The following is a 16,476-nucleotide window of genomic DNA, read 5'->3' on the forward strand; positions in this document are numbered from 1 at the left end:
GAAGTGTCCTTAAAAAAGTTTGCACATCATAGGGCAAACATGTGTTAAATGCACAGAGGTGTGCGCTGTGCTGGCGGAGAATATAAAGACCTTTAGGCCTGTTAACCTTCGAATTGGATCTAACTCCTGACCTGGCTGCACATCACCTCACCAGCCAGCAACTGACGGGTGACTCTGACCTTGCGCTTTTCACCCTCTGGCTCAGGGACAAGAGTCTTCATATTGACAGCATTTCCAGCAACCCCAGATTATTTTCTTTGCTCTCTAATACTACTGCTCTCTAATGATGACGGGCTCAACCCAGAAACACGTGTCTAGAGATATACAGCAATGTCTGCACCAACTTTGGTGAAAAACTCCAGCTAATTTTGATGTAAGTTTGAATTGTGTACTGCATTTACCAGGATGCAAAGGGGTGAACTGTGCTGGGACTGTGAGGCAGTGTGCTCCCAACCCCCATTCAGTCTTCATATTATGATGCTTGTCAGGCAGGGCTTCAAGTGGGATGAAAAAATGAGACTCTCAAAGGGCTGTGACCTATGTTATTTAAGGGCATGGCTTAGAAACACAAAAGCTAAAAATCTGTACTTTGTATAGTATGCCACCCAACTGGTATTTTGCTGTTTCTGTCATTGTATCCGGATATATAGTGCAACAAGTAACATTATACCTACAACACGCTATTAGCTTTGCCAATGGTTGTTAGTTGCATAAGAAAAAAACATCAACTACTGCTTCATTGTATATAATATTAAAAATGCTTCTGTTCTGAAATGATGAGAGTGTGAAAGAATGATACCAAGTCTCTTCGCAGTTACATCAAAGGCAGTGAAGAGTGTTACTGCTGCAGAGTTAAGATTCTTTTTCACCCTGAGGGTGAGGGCAAAAATGGAGAGCCCAAAAGGGACCCGTCTAAGCAGCTGCTTTTTACCGCAGGATCCGTCTCACTTAAAGCCCTGCTGTCAGGTCTTCGAAAGGGTGCTGTTTTAAACTAAAATGCATGATGCGGAAGGCATGTCTTCTGGTTCTCTTTCTTGCACTTTCTGGTCCTTACTCTGACAAAGCTCAGACTGCATGTGCTGTGCCTGCTATATTAATATGAAGTCTAAAATGCGTCTGTGAGGTAGAGTGGCATGCTGGATGTAAATGTCCAGTCCATCTATAGTGTCATTTGATAAATCCTGTGATCTTGCTTTTAGTGGTGTTGAATAGGTGTGTGGGAAGGCTCAGACCTGCTAACGAAGAGTCTTCAGCTTCCATGACACCCCCACAGATAGTGAATGTATATATCCATATTTATGTATATCCGTATTTGTAAAGCGCAAACTACTCACCCTTATGGATCTCAAGGCACTGGGGGCTGCCATGGAAATTAAGTGAGCTATTGCCCAGAATCACATGGTGCTGAGCTGAGCTGCCACCGGAGCCGGGGATCGAACCGTGAACACTGTGCTCCGAAGTCAGCTGCCCTGGCCGCAGCACCATACCTCTCCACTGTATGCTTCTCACTCTGTCACAGTATCTGATCTGTTCTTTGAGGATGTCATGTGCTGAGTTGAAATTTCCACCTTTTCCACTCTGAACCACACCCTCAACACCTCTGTCGAAATAGGCGAGGCTCATTTGCTACCCTTGATTTTTTAATTTTTCACAATCCCATTACTTCAGTGAGGTAACATTGAGTGCAGTGCCCACACTCTGAAAAGTGTTCCAGCGCCACTGGCCTGGGTGCCTTTGAGTGAAATGTTCATGCTTTCTGGCCTGTGTGCACATGTGTGATGTTTCCATAGCTCCTGGCCTCAGTGGTGCCTGTGCTTATGTGTGACATTTCCACAGCGTCTGTCCTCAGTGGCCTGGGTGCTTATGTGTGACATTTCCATGCTTACTGGCCTGGGTGCTTATGTGTGATGTTTCCATGCTTTCTGGACTCGGCCTGTGCTTATGTGTGATGTTTTCATAGTTTCTGGCCTCAGTGGCCTGGGTGCTTATGTGTGACATTTCCACAGTTTCTGGCCTCAGTGGCCTGAGTGCTCATGTGCATCATTTCCATTCTTATTGGCTTATGTGTGGCATTTCCACAGTTTTTGGCCTAAGTGGCGTGGGTGCTTATGTGTGACGTTTCCATAGTTTGTGGTCTCAGTGGCCTGGGTGCTCATGTGCGACATTTCCATGCTTACTGGCCTGGGTGCTTATGTGTGACGTTTCCATACTTTCTGGCCTGGGCCTGTGCTTATGTGTGACGTTTCTATAGTTTCTGGCCTCAGTGGCCTGGGTGCTCATGTGTGACATTTCCACAGATTATGTGTGACCAGGCCTGTGAGTGACATTTCCATGTTTAATGTGAGTGGCCAGCAAACATTTCAGACAGTTTTTCTTACTTGAGAGAGGCGTTTGGCCAATTTTTAACAACAAACCTTCAGATCCGAAAGCAAGTAACTGGAAATCAACTTTAAATTACATTTCAGGTCATCTTTTCAGTGCAAGATGCATTTTGTGCAATTATGCCCAAACTAGCATCATTTTTTCTCTAATTTCGTACAATTACACTATGCGAAATTACACGTGCACCACCCACCCATACTTGAATGGATGGAGGAATTGCATGCCATGACTGTGGTGCATTACCAGGGCTTTGTTTGGGTGCCAATTCGGGAATAGAAGATGCCTTTACTGGTCTTTATTGAGGTGCATCGGCTGAGCTGTACTGATCTAAGAACTACAGCGGGTGTTGTAGGTAAGGTTTAATTTGAGCTAACAGTTTTGTGTATTGGTCCATAGTACTTGAATAGTAGAGGCTGATGCAGTTCAACTTTGGGGTATAGTGGAAGAGCAGGTTGCCTATAACAGGAGTAACAGATGTCCTGCAGGCCAGCGTTGGACATGCATTATCAGATGTGTGTGTTGACCCAGTACTGATATAGCAGACAGTGATGGAGGTCATCTTTGAGGTACATTGGCAAAGCAGTGTGTCCTAGAATTTAGAATAACAGATCAGCTCAGGACTGATGGGCATTATCAGAGCTGTGTGTTGGCCCCTTTATTAGAATGGCAGAGGGCGCTGCTCGTCTGGATTGGGGAGTACTGGCAGAGCTCAGGGACATCATGTGGATTTTGGGGTCCCTGTGGCAAGCTTATTTTTTTGGGGACCCCTGTTCGAAACAGTTTTGAATTTATGATCCAGTTTCAGCTCTTTCATGCCCTCTATGGCCAGGTCACTGTGCACAGACACACTCCTCCAAATTCTAAATGTGTTTACATCTATTATTCAGGGATAATGACAAGTGTTTTCAAGTCAGGTCAAAGTTGCACTTTATTCAATTTAAAATATTAAATCATAAAAGCATAATACAGTTAAACAAAAAAAAAGACATTTATATTGAAACATTAAAAAGAGAAAAATTCATCATACTGTGATAATAAAAGCGATGATTAATACAAGATTAAAACTTATTATAAAATGCTAAATCCTCCGAGGCATCATATAAAATCAAGTACAGTTATAATTAAGCAAAATCCTGCATACTCACTCTAAATCTAACTACCCCTTTCAGAAATGTAGCAAATGATCAGTGAACAACACTTTATCAAGAAACTGCAGCTTAATAAAAGCGGGGTGGCACTGTCTCAGTCCAAGCCGTTTTAAAATTGGTAATATCCATCTTTTCCTGATCAGGGTGTAAAATTTACAAAAAAAGATAATATGGATTGTGGACTGGGCCGATAAGTCGTCACAGGGGCATGGACATAAAGTGCGTGACCAATCGTTTGGCTTAGGGAACGTTACCTTAAGATGAAAGGTGGCTAAGCGAAAGAGCGTCAGGAGCATCGTGTCATGATCACCCAGAGATGAAGATAGATAGGGTTGTAACCCTGGTTGTGTCAAGAGTAGCTGGTGTTCTCTGACAGATGGTTTCATCACATTAGTAGACAGTCGTAACATCTCTAGGTGCTAAAGGCATAACGATCTTAACTCTTTCCTGGTGACACGGGACAGACTGTCAGGATTGGCATAAAACGTGGGGTGACCCAACTCGTTTTCAAATGTTTTCAATACTGTAACACAGCAGCAGCTCACTAATATTAGTGCAAATATTCTCTGTGACACCGTCCTATTTCTCATATGTGAGGTCCTGTTGTGATCAAAAAGAAACTTTTTTATGGATGTTGCATGAAGCATAAACACAACATTTTGCTGCAAAATGTCTGTAATAGTCTCCCACACTTCACCCACATTAAAAATATGGTAAAGGAAAATCGTATTTAAAGCAATCTATTTAAGAATTATTCAAGGTCATAAGGGCAATGCTCTCTCCACAACAGAGCTGTCTCAATGGGGGGGGGGGGCCTTTGCCCATGACTCACGTCTCTTGCAGGGCTGGTCCTGAAACTGGAATACCAGACACTTCTGGTGAGTGTGTATTGTGGTGCACTGCCAGAGTGATGCGGCCGGTCAGGGGTGAGGTGCACTGGCACAGCGGTTGTTGGCCCAGTTACAGAACAGCAGGGTGTTCTCTAGGTCATGGCTACTTTGGGTTGGCATAGTTACATCTTGGGATGGGCCGCAGCTTGCCAGCAATAATGGTTATCTATCATACACTAAAAAACAGCATGACGTGAAATTGAACCAATGGATCCCATACCTTCTTAATGAACAATATCAGAGTAATTCTGTTCGCATAGGGTTTTGAATATAATGTCACACCTTATCCATAATTGACTATACATAAACATGTTTGTTTTCGATGATCTCTTGTTCATTATATTGTTCTCCATTTGCAGGTGCAACCCCATCAGAGAAGCAACTATACGCAGTTGGTCGTGCACAAGAGCCCTTTTGAGGACCCATTCTTCATAGTGGAGACCATCTGCATCTGCTGGTTCTCCTTTGAGTTGATGGTGCGCTTCATCGCCTGCCCCAGCAAGGCTGCCTTCTTCAAGGACATCATGAATATGATAGACTTTGTGGCCATCATACCTTACTTTGTGACACTTGGCACAGAACTGGCCCGCCACCGAGGCGCGGCACAGCCTGCCATGTCCTTGGCCATCCTCAGGGTCATTCGTCTGGTAAGGGTCTTCCGTATCTTTAAACTGTCGCGGCACTCCAAAGGTTTGCAGATCCTTGGTCAGACTTTAAAGGCCAGTATGCGGGAGTTAGGTCTCCTTATCTTCTTCCTCTTCATCGGTGTTATCCTCTTCTCCAGTGCTGTGTACTTCGCTGAGGCCGACCATGACGGTTCCAGTTTCACCAGCATCCCTGAAGCTTTTTGGTGGGCTGTAGTCACCATGACCACAGTTGGCTATGGGGACATGTTCCCCCAGACGGTAGGCGGGAAGTTGGTTGGCTCACTGTGTGCCATCGCCGGTGTGCTGACTATTTCCTTACCTGTTCCTGTCATTGTCTCAAACTTCAGCTACTTCTACCACCGCGAGACGGAGTGCTCTCAGACCGGCCAGTATAACCATGTTAGCTCCTGCCCCAGTGGGTATCCTCAGACCCCGAAGTCAAAGAGGATAAAGACCCCGCAGACACCTAAGAAGGAGAAGGACGTTATCGCTAATTCCAACTCTGGTCTATTAGACGGACTCTGCCCCGTGGACAGTGGCCAGCTGGAGAATTCGAATCCTGAGCAGCCATCACACCCGTTCACTCAGGTGTGATCCAGAATTGTGTTCATTTCCATCTGCCATGTGCTTTACCTGCTCACGAGTCTCATTAGAGTTGAGAAAAGTGGACAGCCTCGAAGGCAAAGACATCATTGTAGGTCAATGCCAGTGAGATATTTTGCCAGGAGTGCAGGTCATGAAACATCAAAAGGAATTCCTTCTTATAAACAATTTTTCAAATTTGATCGTTTTGTCAAGGACCTCCATTGGAGTTTCACATGTTTGTTTATTATGAAACTTTCAGGCTATTCTCAGTGAAGGTTCGAAATCTGAAGCCGTTAAAAGCTATTTTGAGGCAGAATTCATTGATCTTGTCTCCTCCCTTTATGTGCTGTGATGTGAAACTAATAAGCTAGAGTCAGGGGAACCTGAGAAGTATTTGCTTTCAGAAGGCCATGTGACCAGACTGATAAATTCCCCAGCTCGGTCGAGGAATCCCATTGGCTCTTGGCCTTAACAGATGCCGCCTTTGGCTAATAGATGGTCCAGAGGAGGGCGGGATTCCAGACCCACCATCAGTGACAGTGACTCAGACAGCAGCTGGCATTAGGTCTCCATGAAATAGTAGAAATGAGTGATTGAGTTACATGTGCTGGAGGAACGAGAGGGTACAGCTAGAGATCAACAGCCTGAAATAACAGCAACAAAATGAAACCGTACACAAGACCAGAATGCGCACAGCAAGTAATCAGAGCAAGGCCAGTCAGCGGGTGAGAGATACCCCTTGGAAAAGTACCAAGGGACTGCTGTAAACTTGGTCTGCAGAAGGACCGCCTGGGCGAGCTACAGAAGCCGCGTGTTTTGAGCAAAACCTTATTCTCTAGAATAATGCAGCTGGAAAGTCAATAGGAACTGCCTTGTAGATTAGAATAACTGAATGAAAGTGCCCAGTAAACTGTTGAGTGTTAGAGGTATGTTTCAGGGTGATGGCAGATTCCCTGTCTGCAGATTCTCAGGGTGACCTATGTAAAAGTGGGAGGCGATATCTATACAATCGATTCCTCCCTGTCACAGCTGTAAGGGGTGTCTCAGTACACTCAGAATTCCCTTCTAGGCGCTCACAACGAGTGTGTGATACTTGTAAATTCTGTCTCTGCAGGAAACTGCGCTAAATCGTCGATAATGTGCTTGATAATATGCCCTTGAGAATTCCCATAGAAGCCCAGGTTCTGGTGTGAACGTGGGCTTCTATGGGAATTCACAAGGGCATATTATCAAGCCCTTTATCGCACCTTTAGCTGCAGTTTCCTGCCGCTAAAGCGGCAATAATGTTATCGCCGTTCCTTGATAATATGGCCCATAGTTCTTTTGACATGGGGGAGGTGGCATCTGGCAGCTTCTATTTTATTGTTTTCTGCCTTAAACTTGGAAGAACAGTGTCTATACCCTTGCAGCCAACATTGTCAGTCTCTGTAAACCGTGTAGCCTCTTCTGTCAGCAGTCTCCATGGCTTAGTGGCCCCTCATGTAATACTGGGAGGAGCATCTACAATCTTGCATCCCATTCTGACATACTGGGGAGAGCAGCCTCTACTTACTAGTAGTGAATTCTGTCATACCGAGGAGCTAGGTCTCTCCACAGCCAGAGAAACTCCACTCTGGTCTGTCAACAAATTACTTGAGCCTTACCAATGAGTCAAGTAACAGTACTTTCATAAAAGTATCTTTGACCTCTCCTTAGAATCCAATGACCGAGGGGCTCATGGTTACCTTTCTAGCTTTGTCCTTCAGCTCTTGCGACTCAATAACATCACCTCTCATGTAAATACCTGGTGGTAAGAAACTAATTGTCCTTGTCTGCCTTCTTCTGTGCCTCCAGCAGTATGATCCCGTCTTAATGTCACATGCTTTCCGCCTGCCAGCTCTGGTCCTCAAAGAAAGGTGGATCAGCTGAGCAACAGCCCTGAATGAGGCTGAGAAGGCAGCTGACACCCCCATGTCTTAATTGTATTTGTATCGAAGACTCTGGTGCAGCAGTGAACCGGTTGGTGAGGTGGGGTGCTGCGAATATGGAAATCCTGGATCCTAATGATCCACATGTAAATATGATGTGGCTGAACCTCTCGTAATTCATCCATATTGTTGTCTTAACTCTATTTAAATATACAATGGTCTTAAAGTCTGGACTGGCCAAGCGTACTGATATTTTCTTAGAGAAATGTAGGCCTATGAAGTAGATGGAGAGACACGGTCTAGCATTTTAGCAGCATCTGGAAGAGCACAGAAAGGCCAGAAAGGATTGGGCAGTGTAATGCAGTGACTACAGTTGCATTCTTGCGAGCTTGTGCACCACAAAGAATTGCATCCCATTGACAAGTAGTGGGAATGCCACCCTGGCACAGGACATCCACTGCAGGGCACCCACAGACTTCAGAGACTTGTGGTCAGGGATTAAAACTAAGTGAAATTAGAATTTTTTGTACCAAGTACAGTGAAGCCTCGACTATCTCCATAGACTGAACATGAGCAAGTGTGTACAGAGAGGATCAACATAACTACAGCTGACTCTTTGAATAACAACTTTCCATGTGTCCACCCAGGTGCACTGTGACAAACCTGTCCTACCTTGTCCCATGGCCCCCACTATTCAATTCATTAAAATGCACAGTTTTGCTTAGACTGGAATTTCTACCCTTCAGCTTCACCGCATGATCTGCTGGTAGCCCTGGGCTTCGTAAATTGGTTCTGGGAAAGCTAAACAATGTTTCACTGTTGACAAGGAGAATCATGTAATGGGCTCCCAGTGAAGTGAGCCAAACTACCAGAGTGATGTCCGTCAGCTCTGTTCCTTGAGCCCTTCCTGTGAGACTGTGTAATGTTGCTGGGTGTAAAAGGAAGAGATCCTGGAAGGAAAATAGATGCTTCTGTGACTGAATCCGATCCAGGCACTGGTTTGGGAACAGCACGCGGAAAGCCACCATTGCTCCTGCTAAATCTACGTTTCTCCAGGGAATGCTGCTGAGGCTGAGAATGTTTTTTTGTTTTCAACTGTATTATTTTTCTAAAAAAGACAAAAACGCAGACATTGTATTGGCTTGGGGGCATATAGACGTTTGTAGTGGCTGTGAACCTCTCTGTGACGTTGTCCATCACTTCCAGACTCAACTGATGCCAGAAAGGACCTGGGATATCAGCAAACACGGACTAGTCATAAGGGAAGAGCGCGTTTTCAAAGCAGGCGGGGATGGCTGGTAGGGCTGGGGACAACGACGATGACTCTTGGGAAACGCTGTAGGCCTTTGGGAGGTGCTTGTCTGTTGTGGGGGGTCACCTCATCTTCCTGCAGGTTAGTCTGCATTGCATAGGACAAACAGATACTAAGCTCGTATGTACAAAAATCCCACTGTGCAATTCTTATTGAAGTGTGATAATGAAAGCAGAATATGACTAAATCCCTTGTATTTATATGACAATAAAATTGGTTCCAGTATATATTGTGATGAAAATGATGAGAAACTTGGGTTCTTCTTCAAAGGATGGGAAATGCTCTTGCTTTTTTTTGCCTCCTCACAGTAACAGCGACAGATGTGCCTTTAAAAAAATTAGACTTGGTGAGAGAGTCAAGCTGTAGGAGCAGATTCTATGAAACTAAACTTTTTGACGATTATTTGTTCAATACTGTAGAAGGGAATGCATGGTTGACTACGCCATGACTTGAAAATACCCCTAACCCGACTAACTCAACAAGTTCGACCTACATTACAATTTGAACATAAAACAATTATTCCAAAATCGCCCAAGAAGATCCTTTCTTGCTCACTGAGAGATCACAGCCTTTATGGTCCCTGTAAAAGTTCTGCAATGATGAAAATCGGTAGTCTGAGGGTCAGTTCGAGGGTTTAATCATTTTTATTTGCATTTTAAACAAAACAAAATGCAAGCATGCGCTTGTCGGTAATTGGCCTCAGAACGATATCATTCACAGTTACTCAAATCTTTGTCTATCAGTTTACAGCCAGGCACTGATGACCAGTGATGTCCCCAAGCATGCTATGGTAAGAAAGAGAAAAAAGAGTTATTGTGTGAGGCTAAACTCATTATAGGGAGGTATTACAGTCATATTGATATCATGATGTGGCATTACTGTGACTGCATTATTTGTGTATTTGTGCTTTTCAGGTGGTGAAAGAGACAAGTTTGAGGTAAGGGTGAGAATTCAGCTATAACAGACTGGCAATGGCCATTGGTGAGTGAAGTCAAACGCCCCCCTATGAATTAGGGGGCATATTTATCAAAGAGTTGCGTCAACCTTGCACCACGCATGGGGGTGCAAGGGTGACACAACTATCAAGTTAGATTTATCAAGCCACGCAAGGCCACTTTGCGTGATCCTGAGTGGCTTGATAAATCTAGAGTAACGTAACACCGCGCAATTCACTGCATTGTGTTACAATGCCCCCGGGAGGTATTCCATGGGTGTTCCCGCGCATCCACACTTGGATTTTGGCACATTCTGCAGCACACATAGAAAGCAGAAAATGCCTCAGAGGAATGTCATCCTGGTTACAACACTCTCACCCTTGAGCCACATCTGTTCTTCTTGGTTTTCTTAAAGAGACACACAGCACAAGCCTCCCAGCTTTTCAAATTAAGGCAGTGGTGATGGTAGTAAGAGTGTCATTGACTGCTGATAAATAGAGTGTTAGAGTGAAGCAGTCCCACAGTATGAGCTGGAGATCTGCTGAGGAAGCATCACAGTGGAGGCATGTAGCATTAGCTTAAAAAAACCTTATCTTGATTCTATTAGGGTTTAGGCAGGCTTTATGTAGTATATTAAACGGGGTTTAGATTAGAAACAAGAACAATCGATCAGGTTTTTAGATTTTTATGCTTATGCTGGAAATATATAAATATACAAAAAAAAGGGCCACTTGTATATTGCTTTTGTAGACCTAAGGCCGCTTTTGACCTCGTACCCCGGAACTTACTTTGGGAATCATTGAAACAGCAAGGCGTCCCTGTTGAACTATTGATGCAAATAATAAGATTGCATGAAGGTAATTTTGCAAAAGTAAGGTGGGGCCCGAGGGGTGAACTAAGTGAGGCCATTCCGGTAAGAAGGGGTGTACGTCAGGGGTGTGTACTGGCACCCACCCTATTTTCAATATATGTCAATGATATTCCAAGTCATTTACTTGGGTGCACACATGACTCGCCCAAGTTGGGTGGGGATTTGATGCCAGCCCTTTTATTTGCTGACGACACCATACTGATATCGCAAACCCCCAAAGGTCTACAATCTCTATTGAATTCTTTTAATACTTACTGTAAAACAAAAGGGCCTTGAAATAAATTCTGGCAAAACAAAGCAGTTAGTGGCCACAAACTAGAGTATGTACACGATTTTAGTTATTTAGGTATAACTTTGGACACAAAGTTGTCCTGGAAGCAACAGTTAGAAAAAACATAAGATGCATGGGAGTAGTATATCGAAGGCGTTGACTCCTGCTTTGGAGGTTTACAAATATAAAGTACAATCAGCCGCTCTTTATGGAGACGAAATTTGGGGTCCACACTGCAAAAGGAGCTTTGAATTAGGAGAAAACAAGTTTCTCAGAAGGGTTTTAAGTTTGCCAGTGAGAACACCCCTAATTCCAATTCTTATGGATTCAAACATCAAACGAACGGACCACCATGCAATATTAAGACCCCTACTATATTGGGTACGGCTCTGGTCAACTCCTGAATTGACCAGTTACAAGGAGGGTTAACAGGAGATTTTAGAAATTGACATAAGCAGGGGTACTCCGTGGACCAAACATGTTTTTTCCTGGTTCGAGAAATTGGGCTTGAAACATTTTTGGGAAGCACCGACACAGCTGACTATGGCTAGTAAAAAACTGTTAAAATCCACTTTGTGGACCCATATTCAAAACAACATGTTACATTGCGCAGGTAATGGTACATTAACAACTGAGTTTCTTCTTTTTAAGGAAGTAGCCAGTTTTGAACCTTTCTTGGATGAGATATGCCCACCACTAGCCAAGGCTCTGTACATCAAGTTTAGGTATGGTGTGCTCCACATCAATGCGAACACATCTAAATGAGCAATAAACTGTGATAGAAATAGTAATCAATTTTGTGAATTATGTCAAAATGCATTAAAGAAATCAAGATTCTCTCTTCATGTTAATTGGAGAATCGACATTTCATTACAAAACCGTAGGCTATCATTATGCATGTTTAAAGCTGTCTACATCTAAATTGCTTAAATGCTTCATTGGCCTCAAATAGAACTTTGCAAAGTTGCTGGCATTTAACCAATCTTCAACTTTTAGGAACTCCGAGACAGTACCACCAGCCCAGAATACTTTACTGGCCATAGCACCTCTATCTGAATGTGCACCAAATGTTGGTAAGTCTATGCCTGCTTTACTCATAATAGTCTAAGCCACCTGGCTATAGTGGTGGTAGATACTGCTTTGTGCGGTTTCACATAGGATATTAAAAGATGATAATCACCATCATGTCTGAATTCCAGCATTCTATGCTCATATACTTTCATGCAATTTACCACACACAATTTTGGGCAAACCTGGAATGAAGGATAAAAACATGACCAGACATATTCTTTGTACTTTTCCACATATTGAAATGAACACCATCTGATGAATAAACCCTGTTTCAAATCTCTAGAATTTTAACTTCAGAAAGATACTAAACAGAGAAGAGTTGCCACTTTCTGGGAAATCTGGCTTACGGAAAGATAACAATTACCTGACAATCAGTCAATAAGTTTGAATATTAAATTAACATCACATAGGCAAGTGTAGCAAGGCTCAGGGAGTCTCTTCAGCCTTATTCCCTTCTTCCTCCTACATATCAGTGGATCGCTCCCAACAGTGATATCAGCATGGCCTGCTGAAACACTCGACCTATGGCAATTAATGGTCCCCGAAGATTAACCTGCCTGAAATAGTTTGCCTAGATAATTGGTTAAATCTGTCCGGGAGCCTCCATGTGATCCCCCTTCCCATGCACTAACAACACCATCTACACCAAACCCTCTTATATCTCTTCCTCGTACCTGGTGCCCACGGCCCGCCCAGTAAATCTTTATCCTTTCCTGAAAGACTTGAGAATCTTGCAGAGCCTCTGCTATCTTCCAAAAAGAAGGTCCAGCTTTCCTTCTACTACCAAAGGATGCTCTTCCCCATCAGGGCCTATCAGTAAACCCTGATGTACCAGTATAAAATGAGGTTCCGGCACTGCAAGTTCCCTCAGCCCTGGGCACCAAACTTGTGAAGAGCAAAAGGAGGTGACTTGCACTAACTCGTATCCCTCCTTCCGAATACCCTTTGAATCATGGCAAATGGTGGGAAGGCATAAGCCCTTCCCATGTAGAAGTTCTGAACAAAGGCATCCACTGCTAGGGCTTCTGAGTCCTGTCTCCAACTAAAATACCTTGACACCTGACGTGTGAGCCTCCTGACAAAAAGATCTAAATCTATTGGGCCCAAAGATTCTGATCATTCCTGAAAATCTCCTGGTTCAACTTCTAATTTCTGAAATCCCTGAGTTGACGAGAATTTCAATCTAGTCTCTGGTTCATCTCGCCTGGAATGTGACCTGCTGTCAAAATAATTTTGTCTTCACTACAGAATTTCCATATATCCCTTGCTAATTCTGCTAACTGCTTTGACTTCGTACCTTACAGGAAATTGATATAGGAAACTGCTGATACACTGTCCATGTGAATCAACACTACTCTGTTTTGCCAAATGAATCTTAAAGCTCTTCAATCCATTCAGCCCTGCCATCAACACCAAACAATGTAGGTGCAATTAACTCTGTAAGCCAGATCCACATCTCCCGGTCTCTGGGTTGTTCAGACGAGCTTCCTAACCCAGTGTGCTGGCATCTGTTTCTAAATTATTCTTTGGAACATTTCCCAAAAATATCTTTGCCACTCCAACACTCTAGACTGTTCAACCACTACTCCAAGTCCGAACGAGCTTCCGGGGACAAACTTATTGAATCTGTATACCATAGACCTTTGCGTAATCCAACTGTCTTTAGTCTCAGATGGGTCCTGTAATGCAGGGGGCCTGGTGAAATAGCTTGGATCGATGAGTACAGGAAACCAATAGTCCTTGCTAAGTCCCTGAGAGTAACAACCTCCTATCTTAAAATATCTCCCACCTCCTTCCTTATTTTCTTTATCTTTTTCTGAAGTAAAAGTAGCTGGGATTGTAGAGTTCAAGAAACCTAAAAATTCCAAGGACTGACTCAGTTCCAATACTGATTCCTCTACATTGTCAATGAATCCCAGGTTCTTTAGGAGTTCCTTTGTCAAACATAGATGATGCAGCAACTCTGTCTTCACCTGACTCATCAACGGGTTGTCATCCAAATATATTAATAATCTAATTCTCCTCTCCCTCACAAAGACCACCACAGGTCTAAGAACCTTGGTACAATAACACCACAGAGCAGGGCTATAGCCCAAAGGGAAGACAACAAAACTGGTAAACTATACCTTTTCATTTGAACCAGAGGTATTTCTGTGAATCCTCTGACAGGGATCATGAAATATGCATACTGTAAGTCCAGTTATACTAACCAATCTTTTCCTGCTGAGTATGTCACAAAGATGGATTCCCTCCATCTTGAAGTGACTGTAAACCAGGAATGTGTTTCGATCTCTTAGATTTTTAACTGGATGCCACCCTTTGTCTGTATTTTTGCCCAGAAAAATTGTGCTCACAAACAAATCGTTTGAGTCTACCACCTTTTATTATTGCACCTTTCTGCAAAATTTGAGAAACCTCCACATCCACCAAATCCATTGCCTCTTTGTCGAAGACAATCTCTCAGGGTTGAAAAGTCTGAATGGGGGTTTCTCAGAAACCTATGCTGAAACCTGAACCGAGGAGACATTTGTTACTCCTCTCCATCTGCTAACAAAAAAATTCAGCCTTCTGGCAACCCTTACTAGGGAAGAACAAGTCATTCCACCTACCTTCAGGTGCTGAACCTTGAGATCTCGCTCTTTCTCCGCTAGTTCTTGATCTTCCTTTCTGCGGGTAGAAACCTAATCCGGTTTCGAAGCCTCTGCCATAACCCCTGGAACTTTGAGAGTATTGGTTTTGGGTATAAACATGAGACCTTCTAACTCCTCGGCCAGCAGACAGTCCCCTCATGTTGGCCCTTCCAAAAGCATGTGAACCGAATACACGTCTCAACTTATATTTGGCTTTGCTTCAGGTCATAAAGGTAGACACTTATTTGTACAATACATTTAATAAAATTGTGTCTGAAGAGAAGGCCCCGAGGTTGCCCTCTGCCTCTTTATAATGGATTTTTTCCTTTCAGCTATCAGGCCACGTTAACATTTTGCAACATGCAGATCGCTCTTTGGCTCCAATCTCTAAGGATGTCTTGGTCTACTTCAGAGTCATTGATATGTGACTCTTTGGCCATGTCCAGTATTGGAGCCAAAGGGCCCAAGACATTAAACAGACCATTCTGACACTATTGCAGGCACAGTTCCAGTCCCTTCCTTGGGTCCTTACCAGATTGAAATAGGAATGTTATCAATTCCGTGTTTAAGTTTGGTGTCTTACATGCCTTATCATCTATTATTGGTCTGGGGCGTTCGGCCCCTTTTAGATTCTGATGTTGCCACTCAAGAGCTCTTCTTACTCACTGCTTTATAAATTTTGCCATGTGATTGAGTGGCCACCACCCAGAAATGTGTGGGTGTTTTTAATGGCATGTGGGCTGAACATCTTCTTTCCCAAGGGGTCCTTCATTGGCTTAAAGAACAAAGTGCCTTGTAAATAATCATCTAAATTGCCAAAGGCATCCAGCAGCTCATTAGGGTCAAACACGAATTCATCAAACTCCTTAACATCGTCATTGAGATCAAACATATCCTCCAGGCCAAGCGAGTCCTAGTTGTCTATTGTGCCGTGAAGGACACCATTTTCTCTTGTGCCACAGCAGACATCATTGACTCTTGTAGCGCTATGGCTGCCCCAGTCTTTTGTAGCACTAAGGCTACCACACATGAAGGACAGGAATGCGTCCCTCTTTGTCCTTGACCTGGTGTTCTTGGGTCTGTCCAAATGTCTGGTTTTCCTTAGGGCCTTTCTGCCCTTCTTTGGGTTTGCAGGTCTGTCATCATCAGAGACAGAAAAGTACTCCTCTTCTGAAGGACCACTCCTCTTGCTTTTAGAATTAGGGCCCTCAACCGCCTCCTTGAAGGAGGTCTTCAAATCCTCTTAAAAAAAGACAAATCTTTCTACTCAGTCATGCTGCCTAAATAATAGAAAGCTATATTAGACTACTTAACTTAAACTAAAATTACTAATACAATAACAGTTAAAATGTTTTCAGCCCAAACATTATTAACTTCATTTTTTTTTTAGTTTTTTTTTTTTAATTTTTATTGATATCAGAACAGGAGATTGGAACAGCAAGAAATAATAAAAATTAAAGTATCAGAGAGACAAATCAGACAAATCCAACAGACAAATCAAAAAGGGCATGGAAATACATATCGGCATTCCTGCCAGCTTTGTCCAAGTCGGCCAATTTACAAACAGATTAAAGTACATCAATCTTGACATAAAGTTGAGGAGCCCCAGATTCTGTTTATTTTTTGGAGAAATTTGTGACCTCTAATCTTAGCTAGAGAAGTTTCCATGGTATGAATTTCTTTAACAAGAAGCCACCACTCCATCACGTGTGGTGGGTTACTTGAGATCCATGTCCTAGCAATGGTCAGTCTGGCACAACCAATTAAGATATTGATAAGGTCAGTTTGAGAGGCTGCAGATGAATAATTCGACAGGGGAATGCCTAA

General features: G+C 43.3%; 1 protein-coding gene across 1 annotated transcript in view; it reads left to right on the forward strand.

Moving 5' to 3' along the window:
* The window catches only part of LOC146809423 (potassium voltage-gated channel subfamily A member 7-like), a 246,683-nt gene extending 236,161 nt beyond the window's left edge, over positions 1-10,522 (forward strand). The window contains exon 2 of the mRNA XM_085616271.1: positions 4,780-10,522. Coding sequence (XP_085472397.1) covers positions 4,780-5,661 — 882 coding nt within the window. The 3' untranslated portion in view covers positions 5,662-10,522. The remainder of the gene's footprint in view (positions 1-4,779) is intronic.
* Positions 10,523-16,476: the final 5,954 nt, after the last annotated feature.

Source organism: Triturus cristatus, chromosome 7 (genome assembly GCF_964204655.1).
Source record: "Triturus cristatus chromosome 7, aTriCri1.1, whole genome shotgun sequence".
In the NCBI taxonomy this organism is placed as follows: domain Eukaryota; kingdom Metazoa; phylum Chordata; class Amphibia; order Caudata; family Salamandridae; genus Triturus; species Triturus cristatus.